Source organism: Sapajus apella, unplaced genomic scaffold (genome assembly GCF_009761245.1).
Source record: "Sapajus apella isolate SASKATOON/1434 unplaced genomic scaffold, GSC_monkey_1.0 scaffold59, whole genome shotgun sequence".
NCBI classification, from domain to species: Eukaryota; Metazoa; Chordata; class Mammalia; order Primates; family Cebidae; genus Sapajus; species Sapajus apella.
In genome coordinates this window covers 9,377,256-9,396,270 of record NW_022436999.1, presented here as the reverse complement: position 1 = coordinate 9,396,270, position 19,015 = coordinate 9,377,256, and the positions used below count along the sequence as shown (strand labels likewise).

The following is a 19,015-nucleotide window of genomic DNA, read 5'->3' as shown; positions in this document are numbered from 1 at the left end:
TTTTTTGAGACAGAGTCTTGCTGTGTCGCCCAGGTTGGAGTGCAGTGGCATGGTCTCTGCTCAAGGCAATCTCCGCCTCCGATTCAAGCGATTCCCCTGCCTTAGCCTCCTGAGTAGCTGGAGCTGGGATTACAGGCACGTGCTACCATGCCCAGCTAATTTTTGTATTTTTTTTTTTTTTTTTTTTTTGAGACGGAGTTTCACTCATGTTACCCAGGCTGGAGTGCAATGGCGCGATCTCGGCTCACCGCAACCTCCGCCTCCTGGGTTCAGGCAATTCTCCTGCCTCAGCCTCCTGAGTAGCTGGGATTACAGGCACGCACCACCATGCCCAGCTAATGTTTTGTATTTTTAGTAGAGACGGGGTTTCACCATGTTGGCCAGGATGGTCTCGATCTCTTGACCTCGTGATCCACCCACCTCGGTCTCCCAAAGTGCTGGGATTACAGGCTTGAGCCACCGCGCCCGGCCTAATTTTTGTATTTTTAGTAGAGACGGGGTTTCACCATGTTGGTCAAGCTAGTCTCAAACTCCTGACCTCGTGATCCACCTGCCTTGGCCTCCCAAAGTGCTGGAATTACAGGTGTCAGCCACCACGCCTGGTCCATCATGGCATTTTAAAATTACAAAATAAAATGTCCCTATGTTTTCTTCTGCTTGAAAAGTACCTCTTCCTAGTTTTATGATTAATCCTTGACATTCATGGAAAAGCAGTATACTACCTACAATACTATTAGTTACAAATTTTTCTGAAGCATTTTTGTGCATAAGCTTTATTTTTTATTTCCTTTTTAAAATTTTTAAATTTTGGATTTTTTTTTTTTTTTTTTTTTTTCTTTTTTGAGACAGAGTTTCGCTCTTGTTACCCAGGCTGGAGTGCAACGGCGCGATCTCGGCTCACCGCAACCTCCGCCTCCCGGGTTCAGGCAATTCTCCTGCCTCAGCCTCCTGAGTAGCTGGGATTACAGGCACGCACCACCATGCCCAGCTAATTTTTTGTAGTTTTAGTAGAGACGGGGTTTCACCATGTTGACCAGGATGGTCTCGATCTCTTGACCTTGTGATCCACCCGCCTCGGCCTCCCAGAGTGCTGGGATTACAGGCTTGAGCCACCGCGCCCGGCAAATTTTGGATTTTTTTGTGCATAAGCTTTTTTTAAAAAAGTATTATGAAACTTTTTACTAAAAGTACAATGTTAGAGATAATCATAAATGGAGCCAAAGTCAGTTTGTACCTCAAAGAATTTCTTCAGCGTCTTCCATTGCCAAAACAGCACTTTGATTTTGAACAAAATGCTTCAGAGGAAACATGTGCCAGAATGAAAATCCAAGACGTATTTTTAAAATCTCTACCACATAAAACAGAAACAATTGCCTGGAAGGCAAACAAAACAAAGAAAAACCTTCTTCAATCTTCAATTTAGCTTTTATTTTAAAATGCATTTAGCATAGAACTGTCATGGGACAGAAAATAATAAAACACAAAGAAATGGAACATTTTCAAATATCTTTTAAGCTACATATAAAAATTAATAGGATAGCACAGACCCAAATTACGGGAAACAGTCCCTAAACTTCAATTCATTAAAAACACATTTTGAAAGTAAAGCTCTTTTCACATTTTCCAACGTACCGTTATTTTCCTACCTGCCTTGGTTTCCTTTTAACTAATAAGTAAAGGGTAAATTTAGTTGCTTTACTTAAAATTATCAGCTTCAGTTTTGGTAAAAATTACGATGCCCCTAAATTCTCAATCAGAATTACAAAAATATGAGCTCAAATAGTTACGGTGCCCAAAATAGAAACATCTGAAGTGATAGTTCTGGATAATTGTATAGATATTGCACTAAAATCAGTAATTTCATACCTGGTATTCATTTACATGGAAAGTTAATCCTCTTCTTTATGAAAAACTTTCTACAAATACATTTAATGTTAATGTAAGTACAACCACACTTCAAAATAGAAAGGCACAGACAGAAAAAATAATAGTTTAATACTATATGCAAACTTGCCACTGTGAAAATAAAAAGTTGAAAAAAATAATAGGATCCAAAATACTGACATTAATTTTAGGTTTTATAATTTACCTTAAGTAGCTAATAAATGGGTATTAAAAGTTAACAGTGCTAAATCCAATCCTTTCCAAATTATTTAGAAAAATGCTCTGTTTTCATATGAAGTATGTGCATTGTCCCATCTATAAATTTCAACTACATTTCCATTCACTGGAAGTATCTACCTGCAGTATAAACAATCAAGACAATGTACAAAAAATATATCTTGTTCCTATAACTTACAATGCACAGAAAAATATCTACAAAAAGGGAAGTATTTATCCATTTAGCTTTCTAACAAATTGGTGAGAAAGTTTAGACCATTCCACATTTCTTTCTAAATAAAGGCTAAAGAGTAAGGGCAATTTACTTCTATGCCTGTCACCTTGACATATATTTTTAAAAATACTTGCCTGATTATATGTAACTTAAGATAAAATTAATGTCTTATTTTTACATCACAGTATACATAGCATTTCTTAATTCAGCAACAGAAAGGCACAATTAGCAAGAAATAAAATTCAGTACCTGAATTAATAAACTGATGTCCAGAACAGTTGCAAATAAAGTACATTCAAAACAGTATACAGAACTTAAAAAAACTAAACAATCCAAAAAATAATTTTCCTAAAAATTTGGTCCATTAAAAATGTCTCCCATGTTCAACATCATGGGTAACATGAAAGGTAATGGCAGTGTAAAAACAGGCAGTAAATCAATGTATAGTAGCATACGCATTCTGGTCTAGTAATTATGCAATTCAATTAGGAAATGGCTCCCATAGTAAATAAATGTTAAATGTATGTTAATAACAACATACCTGTATTTAGTTCAAATACACAGGCACAACTGTTTGCATATTATTATTGATTTTATAATACACTCCCATAGTTTAAAAAAACACTTAGGTATATTATTTTATATATAATATATATCAGATATATAATTGCATATTATGTACCTTATATATATTATATATAAGTTGAATCCATAACAACACAAAACTCTCCAAACATTACATTAACATTCTAAATGGATACTTATCATTTTCTCAGTATTGAAATAGCTCAGCTCACCTAAAACAATATCTGGATGTGCAATGATAAAATGCACTGACTCTTATGAATTTACTTAAATAATTATTTAAGTTAAATTCCTGCAAAAGCCTAAATCTGATCTGGCTTTTACTTGAAATATATTTTTAGGTATCAGTAACTGATACCCTCCTTTCTTTTCACAAACAATATTTCTCCATCAAGAGATACCAATAAAGAAAAATATGTAAGGAACAAAAAATGTGATGGAGAAACCAACCATTCCATAGGTAATATACCGATAAGGAAGTTCAACTTCCATGTGCTGTCTTGCTTTTCGAATATCATCACACGGTATATTGGAGATTTTGCAGGCTAAAGGAATGGTGATCTTTTTCATTATATCTCTGACTACCAGCACAAATACCATCCCTACGAGGATCCGCAATATGGCCTTCCCAAAGAGAGTCATAGTAATGGGGGAACCAGCTAAAGGTAATGTATCTAGAGAAGGATCTAACACTAGACCCATCTTATAAGTAACATGAGATCCACATGCAATTCCAGCACCACTTCCTAGAATCTCTGCCGTGTCTCCTCTGGATGTGCTCCAGGTGTCAAGGGTGAAAGAAAAGATCCCCAAAGCTAAATGAAGCCCGATGATGATTAATGGAGCATATTTGTGAGTTTGGTTGAAGTTGTCAATCAGGTCCACAAATGGATAGAAGACAGCTAAGATTAAAATGGTATATAGGAATCCAGCAATAATATCCTAGGAAAAGATAAGAGTATCGTTGTTTACTATAATACTAAACATTTTTGACATAAAAAAATAATTTATATTTGACATTTCAAATGTTAAATAGATATAATTTTTTAAGCTGTCAAATTCTCAAAGTAAACTTTATTAACTGACCATACAAGAGGCATGAAAAACTATCAATGACAATAAAAACATCTCTATTTTCATAATTCTACTGCTTTATAAATTAACTACATATATAATATACACAAATTTATATTCAAATTCTGAACAAAGTATGCTAAAATTGTGTAGTTTTCATTTCTGGGGAAAAGAGTACACTTAATATTCAAAGAAATGGTTTTCATTTTCTTTTTTTTTTTTTTTTTTTGAGACGGAGTTTCGCTCTTGTTACCCAGGCTGGAGTGCAATGGCGCAATCTCGGCTCACCGCAACCTCCGCCTCCTGGGTTCAGGCAATTCTCCTGCCTCAACCTCCTGAGTAGCTGGGATTACAGGCACGCGCCACCATGCCCAGCTAATTTTTTGTAGTTTTAGCAGAGACGGGGTTTCACCATGTTGACCAGGATGGTCTTGATCTCTTGACCTCGTGATCCACCTGCCTCGGCCTCCCAAAGTGCTGGGATTACAGGCTTGAGCCACCGCGCCCGGCATGGTTTTCATTTTCATGTGTTTATGTATGTTATTATCTCCAGGATCACATATACATCCTAGGTAATTTTCTTTTCTCATTCATTCATTCATTCATTCATTCAACAAATACTTAGTGAGTATCAACCCCTATTTTAAGGATTGAGGATACATTGCTTTAAAAAAATGACAAGACTGTGGCTGGGTATGGTAGCTCACACCTGTAATCCCAGCATTTTGGGAAGACAAGGTGAGCAGATCACTTGAGGCCAGGAGTTCAAGACCAGCCTGAGCAACATAGTGAAACCCTGTCTCTACTAAAAATTCAAAAATTAGCCAGGCATGGTGGCTCCAGCTTGTGGTCCCAGCAACTTAGGAGGCTGAGGCAGAAAAATCGCCGGAACCCGGGAGGCGGGGGTTGGGGTGAGCCGAGATTGCCCCGTTGCACTCCAGCCTGGGTAAAAAAAGCCAAACTCCGTCTCCAAAAAAAAAAAAAAAAAATGTTTAAGAAAAGAATTAACAAGTTTAACTTGATGATGGACTGTATGTGAAAAAGAGGAGAGAGGAGAGAGGAGAGAGGAGAGCGAGAGCGAGAGGAGAGAGAGAGAGGAATCAAAGATGGTTCCCGAGGCCCGCGGGGCGAGAGGCTGGCAGTACACATGTGCTGCATCAGCGTGCGTCACAAAGCGGTTTCTTGGCGCCACTACGCGCGGGAAGATGGCGGAGCCGGTTACCAAGTCCGTGCTGTTTGTGTGTCTGGGTAACATTTGTCGATCACCCATTGCAGAAGCAGTTTTCAGGAAACTTGTAAGTGATCAAAAGATCTCAGAGAACTGGGTCATTGACAGTGGTGCTGTTTCTGATTGGAACGTGGGCCGGTCCCCAGACCCAAGAGCTGTGTGCTCCCTAAGAAATCATGGCATTCACTCAGCCCATAAAGAAAGACGGATTACCAAAGATTTTGCCACATTTGATTATATACTATGTATGGATGAAAGCAATCTGAGAGATTTGAATAGAAAACGTAATCAAGTTAAAACCTGCAAAGCTAAAATTGAACTACTTGGGAGCTATGATCCACAAAAACAATTTATTATTGAAGATCCTTATTATGGGAATGACTCTGACTTTGAGGCGGTGTACCAGCAGTGTGTCAGGTGCTGCAGAGCATTCTTGGAGAAGGCCCACTAAGGCAGGTTCGTACCCTGCTGCAGCCAGGCTGACCAGACCCCATCCTGAGGCCCTGCGTTTCCCAGTCAGCGTGTAATAATGTTCCAGATCCCAAAGGCCCAGCTCTTTGTTCAGTTGACTTACTGTTTCTTACCTTACAAAATAATTCTAGGTGGAAATCAGTTGTGATTGGCAGAAGAATAAATAAAAACCTTTGACTCAGTTTATGGGGTATATAAAGCATTCTTAGACTAGTTGAACATCTCACTTTGCCCCAATTACAAAAATAGTTGAACAAACAACATAAAATACAATGAAGGAAAACCCCACTTCAAGGTCCAGGTCAACATCTAAGCCCGTTGAGACCTAGATCATCGAGTCTACCTCTCAGTAGGTTTGTGTGGATGGCCTGATGGAGGGCAGATGCCCTCTGCTCCCCTGCACTACTTCTCTCTTCCCCAGGGCCTTTTATGTATTCACAGTAGCCCCTCCATAGGAGCTCACAGTATAGATTAGAAGTGTTTTAATTTATACACACCCATAGTGCATACTTGTATATTGAAAAGATAGAGAAGACAGAAAGATTTATGGAATCAGTCATTAGCACCTTTAATACTTCTTGATTTTGTCGAGTTTACTTCATGAGGAGCTCAGCTCATTTGCTCCCATCTGAACCACTTTGCCTCTGAAACTTAATTCCATCCAGAAAGAAGGACACTTGTATGCTAGTCTATCTGTGGTCAGTTAGACTAGCTGAGGAATATGACTTTTATATGCACGCATAACCCAAATGTCCAATATAAATTGGCTTATTTTTAAAAATAATTTTAAAAATTGGGAAAAGTTTTATTTGGCATGCATAAATATTGATTGTTAAGTATTCTTCATCAGCATTTAATAAATGTATAGGCAGATACAAGTAATTTCTGTGTATTTTGAGTTAATGTCAAAATCATATGAATATTTCAAAATAAACAGGGGAGTTATAAAAATACAGCTAGAGATATGAAAAAAAAAAAAAAGATGGTTCCTAGTTTTAGGGAGGAGCAATTGTGCAGATTTGATAAAAGACAGTTTAATTGAGGAAACAAAGCTATTAAATAACCTTCTGAATCATTCCTGACAACATACAAAAATGTTCCATATTTCTACCTGATAAGAAAACAAAACCCTATCATCTACTCTCTATTACTGAAAAATGTATCAGTGCCTATATTCACTGTCTCCACTTCCTCACCTCCAATTTTTCTCTAAACTCACCACTGCACTGAAACCACTTTTTTCTTGGATACTAGGGGTCTTCAAAAACAATGGTCAGTTCCTTATGTTACTATTACTAATGAAAAATAATAAAGAGAAAAACAAAAACAATGGTAATTTCTTAACAATATTCAATACAGTTAAGCAACAGACTAGTTGCTTAATGTTTTTATCTTTAAATTTTTTTATTTAATATTTGATACATAGCAAAATACATGTAGAGTGTATATGAAATTATAAAATTCATATCTATGCAATCACTTCCCAAAAAAAGAACTATAATATTACAACTATTGTCAAATCTACTGTTGTGCTGTTTCTCAATCCTATCACTTTGCATTCCTCCCCACAAGCAATTTGCAAGCTTGAATTGTGGCTTAATAAATACCTGGGTTTTCTTTTTATTTTTGTTTTGTTTTATTTTGTAGATACCAGGTTTCACCAGGTTGCTCAACTGGTCTTGACCTCCTGGGCTCAAGCAATCAACCTGCCTTGGCCTCCCAAAGAACTAGGATCATAGGTATGAGCCACCAGGCCCAGTCATAAACACCTATTTTTAAAAATTGTTATACCACACATCTTCAAGCAAAATATTGCCCAGCTTGGGCCAGGTACAGTGGCTCACCCCTGTAATTCCAGCACTTTAGGAGGCCAAGGTGAGAGGATCACCTGAGGTTGGGAGTTCGAGATCAGCCTAACCAACATGGTGAAAGCCCATCTCCACTAAAAATACAAAATTAGCCAGGTGTGGTGGCACATGCCTGTAATCTCAGCTACTCTGGAGGTTAAGTCAGGAGAATCACTTAGAACCCTAAGGGCTGAGATCATGCCACTGCACTCCAGCCTGGGTGACAGAGCAAGACCTGTCTAAAAAAAAAAAAATTATCTCATTTTGCTTCTTTCTGAGCTTTGCTAAAATGTTATATCAGTCTTTTTTGATCTCCTCTTTACACTTAAGAGTCATTCATTATATTACATGTAGTCATTGGTCATTCACTTTCACAATCATAATATTTTGCTGCATATTATACAATTTATCTGTTTTCTCACATAGTCATTTAAATTGTTTTTGATTACAGCTAGTGCTCGACTTACGACCATGATTGGTTCCAACCGACCGGTCGTAACATGATTTGGTCGTAAGTTGAGTAGGCTATATGCACGCGGAGATGGTAGTGCTGCCGGAAACTGGTCCGCACTGTTGTACGCCCAGCTGGGCAATGTTTGCGCTGCCAGACGCGGAGCAGTCATGGCTAGCGATTGTGGTCGTAAAGTCAAATGGTCGTAAGTAAGTTGCATAGGTCGTAAGTCGATCAATACCTGTAGTTAACTGATTACAGTTGAACTTGAATGCTTTTTTTTTTTTTTTTTTTTTTTTTGAGACAGAGTCTGTCACCCAGGCTGGACTGTGGTGGCACAATCTCACCTCACTGCAACCTCCACCTCCTGGGTTCAAGTTGTCTTCCCCACTTCAGCCTCCCAAGTAGCTGGGACTACAAACATGCACCATCACGCCCGGCTAGAATAATTTTCCTATTTTTGTCAACAAGGTTTTGCCATGTTGCCCAGGCTGGTTTCCAACTCCTGAGCTCAAGCAATCCACCTGCCTCGGACTCCCACAGTGTTGGGATTACAGGTGTAATCCCAACTGCTATGACAGTTTTTCATTCTTTGCCTATTTCTCCAGGAAATCAAAAGTTCATAATCCTTGCTATAGATTAAAATCATAGTGGAGAACTTGATAAAAATACTGATGCCTGAGACAATCTTCAGAGACTCTGATTGAATTGAAGTGAAGGTGGGATAACAGTTTTTTTTTTTTTTTTTGAGACAGAGTTTCGCTCTTGTTGCCCAGGCTGGAGTGCAATGGTGTGATCTCAGCTCATGGCAACCTCGGCCTCCCGGGTTCAAGAGATTCTCCTGCCTCAGCCTCCCAAAAGTAGCTGGGATTACAGACATGTACCACCATGCCCCACTAATTTTGTCTTTTTAGTAGAGACGGGGTCTCTCCATGTTGATCAGGCTGGTCTCGGAACTCCCAACCTCAGATGACCACCCGCCTCGGTCTCCCAAAGTACTGGGATTATAGGTGTGAGCCACCACGCCCGGCTGGGGCATCAATATTTTTAAAAATTCTCCCCAGTGATTCTAATGTACACTCTTGGTTGAAAACAAATCCAGTACATTGTTTTATTACACATTGCATAATTAGACTATGACTACTCATAGGCAAAATACATATATTTTCAGTGCATGAAAAATTAGTAAGCAGGAAATAAACATTTGGTTAGTTAAATTAAGACAGATAAGGTAATTCGTCTTTTTTTTTTTTTTTTTCTCTGAGATGGAGTCTCGCTCTGTCACCCAGGCTGGAGTACAGTGGCGCAATCTCAGCTCACTGCAACCTACGCCTCCCGGGTTCAAGCAATTATCCTGCCTCAGCCTCCTGAGTAGCCAGGCCTACAGGTGCTGTAACACCACACCTGGCTAGTTTTCGTATTTTTAAGAGAGACGGGGTTTCACTATGTTGGCCAGGATGGTCTTGATCTCCTGACCTTGTGATCTGACCACCTCCGCCTCCCAAAGTGCTGGGATTACAGGCGTGAGTCACTGCACCTGGCCGGTAATTCTTTAAAAATAAAAATAAAGGCCAGGTAATTATTGAAAAATAAAAATTAAATTACGCTTGTAATCCCATTACTTTGGGAGACTGAGATGGGTGGATCATGAGGTCAGGAGTTCGAGTCAGCCTGTCCAATATGGTGAAACCCTGTTTCTACTAAAAAATATAAAAATTAGCTGGGTGTGGTGGTGCACGCCTGTAGTCCAAGCTACTGAGGAGGCTGAGGCAGGAGAATCCCTTGAACCCAGGAGGCAGAGGTTGCAGTGGACCGAGATTGTGCCACTGCACTCCAGCGTGGGTGACAGAGACTCCATCTCAAAAATAAAAATAAATAAATAATTTTAAAAACCAAAAGAGAAAGAAGAAAGAACAAAGAGAGAAAGAGAGAGAGAAAGGAAGGGAGGGAGGGAGGAAGGGAAGGAAGGAAGGAAGGAAGGGAGGGAGAGAGGGAGGGAGGGAAGGGAAGGGAAGGGAAGGGAGGGAGGGAAGGAAGGAAGGAAGGAAGGAAGGAAGGAGGGGAGGGAGGGAGGGAGGGAGGGAAAGAGAAAGAGAGAGACAGTTAAGGTAATTCTTTAGACTCATCACATGGACTATATAATCCTACTTACCAAGAGCTCTCTAAGAGAAGTATATATAATTTATTGAACCTGGCCTAACGCATTTTTGGGGAATAATAACTTTCTGTACTAAAAACACTGCTTCGGTACTTTACAATTATTGTCACATTTAATCATCACAACCAACATGAAATGGCTTGCCTTGAAGAGTCCCATTTTGCTCTTGTCCCCAGGATAGGTATTAAAAGCACCTTTTTCCCTCTCAAAAGTGCAAATTTGATGGAAGTTTATGATTAAACCTTAATCAACCAGTTTTTAAATAATAAAAACTGGAGTAAGGTCACACAGCTACTTATTTACCCTCATATACTGAAGATACTTAACACATTTCTTACAAAAATTAACATTTTGAGCATCAGAAATATCAGGAGTGAAGAGAAACTAAATGTTCAACTTTTTTTTTTTTTTTTTTGAGACAGGGTCTCGCTGTGTCACCAAGCCTGGAGTGTAGTGGCATGCCTAAATTTTGTATTTTTTGTAGAGACAGGCTTTCCCCATGTTGTCCAGGCTGGTCTCGAACTCCTGGGCTCAAGTGATCCACCCGCTTCAGCTTCCCAAAGTGTTGGAATTATAGGCATTACCCACTGCCCAGCCTCAACATTTTTTTGGAACAGGATGTCTTCTGTGAAAACTCATTGATACATACTAAAAATTACCAAAGAATTCTGATCAACTGGATTTTTTTTTTTTCAATTACTCAGAGATTCCACAAGTAACTCAAACTCTGACCATGCATTTGGATATGGAAATCTCAAATGACATGATTGTCACGCCTCTATTCTTCATATTTCTTTTTTTGAGACAGGGTCTCACTCTAACATCAACCACTACGCCTGGCTAATACTGTGCGTATGTGTGCGTGTGCGTGTGTGTGTGTGTGTGTGTGTGTGTTTATGAAGAAGGGGTTTCGCTATGTTGCCCAAGCTGATCTTGATATCCTGTATTTAATATGTAAATACAAATGGCCCCTGGATAATTTAACTTCACATAGTTTCTAGTCACTAGGTCTTCAACAATACTTCGGAGCTCTGCTTAATTTCTGTAGTCACATTGCTGGTTTTGACTCAGTGATAGAAGAGAAACAGAAAAGACTGCAAAGGAAAATAAAAGTGAGACTGGAAGGAGGAAGAAATGTTATCTTGATTATAGTACTTGACTATTGTGATTGCTGGAAACTGTTTCTGTGAAATACATAACTACTACATTCATGCTTCATAAAGTGGACGGGCGTGGTGGCTCACGCCTGTAATCCAAGCACTTTGGAGGTCAAGGCGGGCGGATCACCTGAGGCCGGGAGTTCAAGACCAGCCTGACGAACATGGTGAAACCCCGTCTTAAAAAAAAAAAAAAAAACTTCACAAAGCATCATGTTGATATTTTTGCAAAACAAAGAAGACTTACAGTAACTATATTTTCTCATTTAGGCTTTGGGTAAGTTTGCAAATGATTAAACATTATAAAACTGCCTGTCAATGTCACAAAAAATAAAGTATAAGAACACAATATTTTCCTTACCAGAATGGAGTGCATTCCCATGTAAATTCTACTTAGGCAAACTAGAAAACACCAGCAGGGAATAAGAATCAGTCCATATATAAGAGGATACTAAAGGGGAAAAAAAGTAAAATTAGTTAAACAAATTTAAGTTAGAGACAGACAAACAAAAGACAAATCAAATCACTATTCTATAAATGCCACTAAAACAAGAACTTTGTGTTTTTCTCCGCATTATATTCCCAGCACCTAACCCTGAGTATGGCACATAGCAGACATTCAAGAAATACTTTTGCACAAATGAACAAATGAATGAAATCTCATGTGTCTTCATTATTTATTGTGGGAACTAGCTCATTTTTGCTTCTACAATGAAGATTCAATCACTGGCTTGGTATAGAAGGAGGACAGGTAAGACACTCTGGAATAGTACCTGAATCTGGTCCATGTGAATGTCTACAGTTGCCTGGGGAGGAGCACTGGCATTATCTCCCTCTCACCTCATCAGTGACTGCTATCTGCAATTTATATTGCTATTCCCCTACCTGTATTCAATATTTAACACCTTGTCGTAGTTTTTCACTTCCACCCCATCAACTAAAATTTCAAATTGTCTCCTTACTGGGAAAAATTTTACTGGAATACTAGGAGCAAAAATCATAAAAAGGGACAAAGCATAAACAGAAAGTGTAGACAATTCTTGGTATCAATGGCACTAGTGGAAGAGTTGGCTTTGAATGTCCTGAGATTGGAAGGAAAGAGGAAAGGATGGATAGGCATGGTGGTACGTCTGTAAAGGGAAGAAGGGAGGGAACATTTGGGGCTGTTCATGCCTGATGACTTCAAATTTCTCAATGAAACTGAAGCCAAGGTGGTTAGAGAAGTTGGGTTGAGGGCCGGGCGCGGTGGCTCAAGCCTGTAATCCCAGCACTGTGGGAGGCCGAGGCGGGTGGATCACGAGGTCAAGAGATCGAGACCATCCTGGTCAACATGGTGAAACCCCGTCTCTGCTAAAAATACAAAACATTAGCTGGGCATGGTGGTGCGTGCCTGTAATCCCAGCTACTCAGGAGGCTGAGGCAGGAGAATTGCCTGAACCCAGGAGGCGGAGGTTGCGGTGAGCCGAGATCGCGCCATTGCACTCCAGCCTGGGTAACAAGAGCGAAACTCCGTCTCAAAAAAAAAAAAAAAAAAGAGAAGTTGGGTTGAAATAAAGGAGCAAAGGAGTTAAGTACGCTTGTAAGAAGAGTAGAAAATGTTTAGTACACAATTGTTTTTTGCTGTTTTGTTTTTTAGAGAGACAAAGTTCTCACTATGTTGCCCAGGCTGGAGTACAGAGGCTATTCCCAGGTGTGACCATAGTGTACTACTGCCTTAACTCCTGTGCTCAAGTGATCCTCTTGCCTTAGCCTCCTGAGTAGCTGGAACTACAGGCAGTTTTTTGTTTTGTTTTGTTGACATCTCTCCTACATTTACCATCGTCCCTCACATTCTCCTTGAAAACTCTAAATACCCTTGACAGTCACAGTCTCATACTCTCCTGGTTCCCCTTGGACCATTTATTTTTTGCTGCATTTCCTGCACAAGAGCATATCTTCCTCTTTTTGTTCCTTAAATATTGTATAAAGAAGGATTCTGTTCTTAGTTGTTACTGACAGTCTTACCTTTCCCTTTTTTTTAGACAGGGTCTTATTCTGTCACCCAGGCTGATATGCAGTAGTGTAATCATGGCTCACTGCAGCCCTAGCCTCCCGGACTCAAGCAATCCTTCCACCTCAGCCTCCCGAGCAGCCAGGACTGCAGATGGGTGTCTCAAACTCCTGAGTTCGAGTGATCCACGCACCTTGGCTTTGCAAGTGCTGAGATTACAGGGCAGTGAGCCAATGCACCCAGCCCCCTTTCTTAATTTTTAACTACTACTAGGCATGCTGAAGACCTACCCATTTCCCTGGGTTTAAGAACCATATATCCAACTCTGCACATATCTCCGCCTTGAGGTCCCTATGGAGGTAAACCCACTATACCTCAAACCAAACTCATCATCCTATCACCCACACTTCTTCCTCCTCTGATAGTCCCTATTTCATTTGGAAACACCAAAAACCATGTAATCCAAATGAGAAACATGAATTATCCTTAATTTTTTCCTTATCCATTGTATTCAATCAATAATAAAGTCTTACTAATTTTATATTCTAAATATTCCTTGGAGAATAATTGTATTCTTTTCTGGGAGAGTGAGTTTCGTTTCTTTTTTTTTTTTTTTTCAGGGGAAAGCATGAACACACGCAGTCCCCCACTACCACAAATTACGCAGTCGAGTTTCCCACATTTGGGGAAATCACAGGGATCGGCACATCCAGAGTGCAATGGATAAGCCTCGCCCTGGGAAAACCACCTTCGTGATCATGGTATCTCCCCTGCCAGTATGAGAATAAGTTTCTATTCTTGCTAGAGGAGGCACTAAATAGTAAACACAAAAGCACACAAATGATATATAAATATGTATAAGTTATATAAAATACATAAATCATATAATAAAATCTGATTAGTATGGAGAAAATAAAAACAGAACATGTGTTGAAGAAATAGTAATGCTCATTAATATTCCTTGTGCTCCTCCTACATTTTGTATTCACTTAGACTGGGGTCATGCAACTAATTTTGGCCAGTGAACTGCGGGAAAAACTGACATCCCATTTTCACTCTTCCTTTGAACTCTCTCTTCCCTATAGATGTGACCCTTGGAAACCACATGTTGAGATGCATCACAAGATGGGCATCAGTCTAGGTCCCTGAGGGTCAACAGAGCTATCCTAACGCATAATGGATATGTAACACAAGATTTTCTTTTTCTTTTTTCTGGAACAGGGTCTTGCTCTGTCGCCCAGGCTGGAGTGCAGTAGTGTGATCTCAGCTCACTGCAACCTCCACCTCCCAGACTCAAGCAACGCTCCTATCTCAGCCTCTAGAGTAGCTGGGACCAGAGGTGTGCCACCACATCCAGCTAATTTTTTTTTTTATGTATGTATTTTGAAGAGACAGGGTCTTGCCATGTTGCCCATGGCTGGTCTTAAATTCCTGGGCTCAAGTGATTTGCCCATCTTGGCCTCCCACAGTGCTGAGATGAGAGGCATGAGCCACCACCCCTAGCCAAGATACAAGATTTTGTTGTCTTAAGTCATTGCAATTTGGGGATTAAGTCATTACCACAACATAACCAAGTCTATCTTTTTTTTTTTTTTTTTTTTTGTTTTTTTTTTTTTTGAGACGGAGTTTCGCTCTTGTTACCCAGGCTGGAGTGCAATGGCGCGATCTCGGCTCACCGCAACCTCCGCCTCCTGGGTTCAGGCAATTCTCCTGCCTCAGCCTCCCGAGTAGCTGGGACTACAGGCACACACCACCATGCCCAGCTGATGTTTTGTATTTTTAGTAGAGATGGGGTTTCACCATGTTGACCAGGATGGTCTCGATCTCTTGACCTCGTGATCCACCCGCCTCGGCCTCCTAAAGTGCTGGGATTACAGGCTTGAGCCACCGGGCCCGGCCTAACCAAGTCTATCTTAATTAAAACAGAAATAAAAATAGGGTCATGAGTTTCAGAGTGTAAGTGAAATTACACTTACAGAGAGAGTCGAGGCAAGATGGAATGGAGGTGAGGAGAGTGTACCTGTCAAGCAGATTATTTGTGGGAGCATCATATACCAGGCAGGGGAATCAGCGAGCAAAGTATATGATCACCAAGTATGACAAGCAAGGAGGCTAGCTGTGGCCATAGTAGAGAGAGCAAGTAGAAGAGGTCAGGGAGGTAACGGGTGGCCAGATCAAGTAAAGCCTGGGAGGCCACCATAAGAAATCTGGCTTCTATTGTGAATCAAATGAGAAACCACTGCAGAGTTTTTAGTAAAGCTGCTATGTAGAGATAAAATTTTAAGAGAGCAAGGTAAAAACAGGGAGACCAGTTGGAGGGTATTGGTATAATCTAGGTGAGTGATAACAGTGGTGTCTGTCTCTATAGCAGGAACTTAAGCCTTTAAAGTCTTTAAAGTATAATTTTTTTTTTTTTTTTTTTTTTTGAGATGGAGTCTTACTCTGTCACCAAGACTGGAGTCCAGTGGCGCGATCTTGGCTCACTGCAAACTCTGCCTACTGGGTTCTAAAGATTCTCCAGCCTCAGCCTCCCCAGTAGTTGGGATTACAGGAACCCGCCACCACACCTGGCTAATTTTTTTGTATTGTTAGTAGAAACGGGGTTTCTCCATGTCAGCCAGGCTGGTCTCGAACTCCTGACCTCAGGTGATCCTCCCACCTCAGCCTCCCAAAGTGCTGGGATTACAGGCATGAGCCACCACACCCGGCCTAAAGTATAATTTTTTTATTTTTAAAGACAGGGTCTCGCTATGTTGCCCAGGCTGGAATGCAGTGGCTATTTGCAGGCAATCCCACTACTAATCAGCACGGGAGTTTTGACCTGCTCTGTTTCTGACCTGGGCGGGTTCACTCCTCCTTAGGCAACCTGGTGGTCCCCCACTCCCGGAGGTCACCATATTGATGCTGAACTTAGTGCAGACACCCAATTAATTGGCATAGTGCACTACAGCCCAGAACTCCTGGACTCAAGCGATCCTCCAGCCTCAGCCTCCCAAGTAGCTGGGACTACAGGCACACGCCACCATGCCAGGCCTAAAGTGTAATTTTTAAAAAGCTCTTGGCCGGGTACGGTGGGTCACGCCTGTAATCCCAGCACTTTGGGAGGCCGAGGCAGGTGGATCATGAGGTCAAGAGATCGAGACCATCCTGGTCAACATGGTGAAACCCCGCTCTACTAAAAATACAAAAAATTAGCTGGGCATGGTGGCGCGTGCCTGTAATCCCAGCTACTCAGGAGGCTGAGGCAGGAGAATTGCCTGAACCCAGGAGGCGGAGGTTGCGGTGAGCTGAGATCACGCCATTGCACTCCAGCCTGGGTAACAAGAGCGAAACTCCGTCTCAAAAAAAAAAAAAAAGCTGTTGACAGCAAAAAAAGAGAACCAAAGAAGAAAAAAAAATCAACTTAAAAAAAAATCTTTCTATGCTTCCTTCTTCTCTTTTTAAGCTTGGACCCTCTAGGGAAGTAAAAATGTACAAAATTACTGATAAGAGTTCTTTATACACAACAGATGAAGAAAAAAAATCACCTACAGAGTCTCAGAAGCTAGGGCTGAAGGTAGGAAGGGGAAAGGTAGAGATTTTAAATAGGAGCAATGAAACTGAGTGTGACTTAACCCACATTTATTCAATTCTATGTCCAAGGTGTTTATTAAATAGGAGAGTTGGAATGTTATCAAGCCAGATGCAGAGGCTAAAGAAGAAACTATGAGGCTTTCCCTTTCTCTGTTCCATGGCACCTTCAGACTTCACAGGGATGAGGTGACTAACTGAAAAAAGAGTAGGTCATTTTTATTGATTGATTTTTTTTTTTTTAATCATTAGTCTCTACTTTTACAGTGTTTTCTCCAAATTTTTTAATGGAAATAAACAGTTTGGGGCCAAGCATAGTGGCTCATGCCTGTAATCCCAGCAGCACTTTGGAAGGTCGAGGCAGGTGGATCACTTGAGATCATGACTTGGAGACTGGTCTGGCCAACATGGTGAAACCCTGTTCTACTAAAAATATAAAAATTAGCCAGGTGTAGTGGCATGCACCTGTAATCCCAGCTACTTGGGAGGCTGAAGCATGAAAATCTCTTAAACCTGGGAAGCGGAAGTTGCAGTGAGCTGAGATCACACCACTGCACTTCAGCCTGGGTGCCAAAGTAAGACTCTGTCAAAAAAAACATTAAAAAAAAAAAAAAACATTTTGGGGAACACTTGATCCAGTTCTGACTACATGATGACTTTCGTATTTATTCCCCATTGAATAACAGAATTCGGAATTTTTAAGTATCAAAGTAAACAAGAATTTCATCAGTAAGCAGATAGACTACAGATTTTTTTTTTTTTTTTTGAGACAGAGTTTCACATGTTAACCCAGGCTGGAGTGCAATGGCCCCATCTTGGCTCACTGCAACCTCCACTTTCCGGGTTCAAGCAATTCTCCAGCCTCAGCCTCCTGAGTAGCTGGGATTACAGGCATGCACCACCACGCCCAGCCAATTTTGCATTTTTAATAGAGTTGGGGTTTCTCCAGTTGATCAGGCTGGTCTCAAACTGCTGACCTCAGGTGATATGCCCACCTTGGCCTCCCAAAATGCTGGGATTACAGGTGTGAGCCACTGCTCCCGGCCAAGACTACAGATCTTAATGACTAAAGGAAATAACAAATTAGAAAGATTAAATAAAAGTGATATTTCTAAAGTGGGATTACGTGGCAGAGGAAGAATTATGAATAACCAATTCATCTGTTTTATTTATTTATTTATTTATTTGAGATGGAGTCTCACTCTGCTACCAGGGCTAGAGTACAGTCGTGTGATCTTGGCTCACTGCAACCTCCTGATTGATTGTGTTCAAGCAATCCTGCTACCTCAGCATCCAAAGTAGCTGGGATTACAGGTGTGCATCACTATGCCCAGCTAATTTTTTTTTTTTTTTTTTTTTTTTTTGAGACGGAGTTTCGCTCTTATTACCCAGGCTGGAGTGCAATGGCGCAATCTCGGCTCATCGCAACCTCCGCCTCCTGGGTTCAGGCAATTCTCCTGCCTCAGCCTCCTGAGTAGCTGGGATTACAGGCACATGCCACCATGCCCAGCTAATTTTTTTTTTGTATTTTTAGTAGAGACGGGGTTTCACCATGTTGACCAGGATGGTCTCGATCTCTTGACCTCGTGATCCACCCGCCTCGGCCTCCCACAGTGCTGGGATTACAGGCTTGAGCCACCGCGCCCGGCCGCCCAGCTAATTTTTTAATATTTTTAGTAGAGATGGAGTTTTGCCAGGCTGGTCTTAAACTTCTGACCTCAAGTGATCTCCCCACCAGTAGCTGGTAGAATGGGGAAATGGGAGAGAAATCAGTTTAGGTTAGGGTCATGTTACATTTGAGATGCCTACTAGACAATGAAGTGGAAATATCAAGTAAGCAGTTGAATATACAAGTCTGGGATTCAGGAGGGAGGTCCAGGCTAGAGACAGAAATTTGAGTCATGAACATTTGGGTTATATACAAACCCCTTAGACTGGACAAGTTCATCAAGGGAGTGACTGTACATTGGGAAATGAACTCTCCTTAGAACTAAGTGCTATAAAGGCCGGGCGCGGTGGCTCAAGCCTGTAATCCCAGCACTTTGGGAGGCCAAGGCGGGTGGATCACGAGATCAGGAGATCGAAACCATCCTGATCAACATGGTGAAACCCCGTCTCTACTAAAAATACAAAAAAAAAAAAAAAAAAA

The 19,015-nt window shown here is 40.8% G+C and overlaps 1 protein-coding gene, 1 non-coding gene and 1 pseudogene across 3 annotated transcripts; 1 reads left to right on the top strand and 2 right to left on the bottom strand.

The window, feature by feature from the left end:
- Positions 1 to 1,406: 1,406 nt before the first annotated feature.
- Positions 1,407 to 12,056, bottom strand: SGPP1 (sphingosine-1-phosphate phosphatase 1). The gene is made up of 2 exons (XM_032245898.1): positions 11,668 to 12,056; positions 1,407 to 3,862 (listed from the first exon to the last, which is right to left on the bottom strand). Exons 1-2 carry the CDS (start codon positions 11,686 to 11,688, stop codon positions 3,311 to 3,313), a joined length of 573 nt encoding a protein of 190 aa, XP_032101789.1. The 5' UTR covers positions 11,689 to 12,056; the 3' UTR covers positions 1,407 to 3,310.
- Positions 5,086 to 6,674, top strand: LOC116528582 (annotated as a pseudogene). The gene has a single exon (XR_004259100.1). The product of XR_004259100.1 is annotated as a low molecular weight phosphotyrosine protein phosphatase pseudogene (transcript).
- A 1,857-nt stretch (positions 12,057 to 13,913) lies between the features above and the next one.
- Positions 13,914 to 14,076, bottom strand: LOC116528746. Its single transcript, XR_004259178.1, has one exon. It is a non-coding gene; the product is annotated as a U1 spliceosomal RNA (small nuclear RNA).
- Positions 14,077 to 19,015: the final 4,939 nt, after the last annotated feature.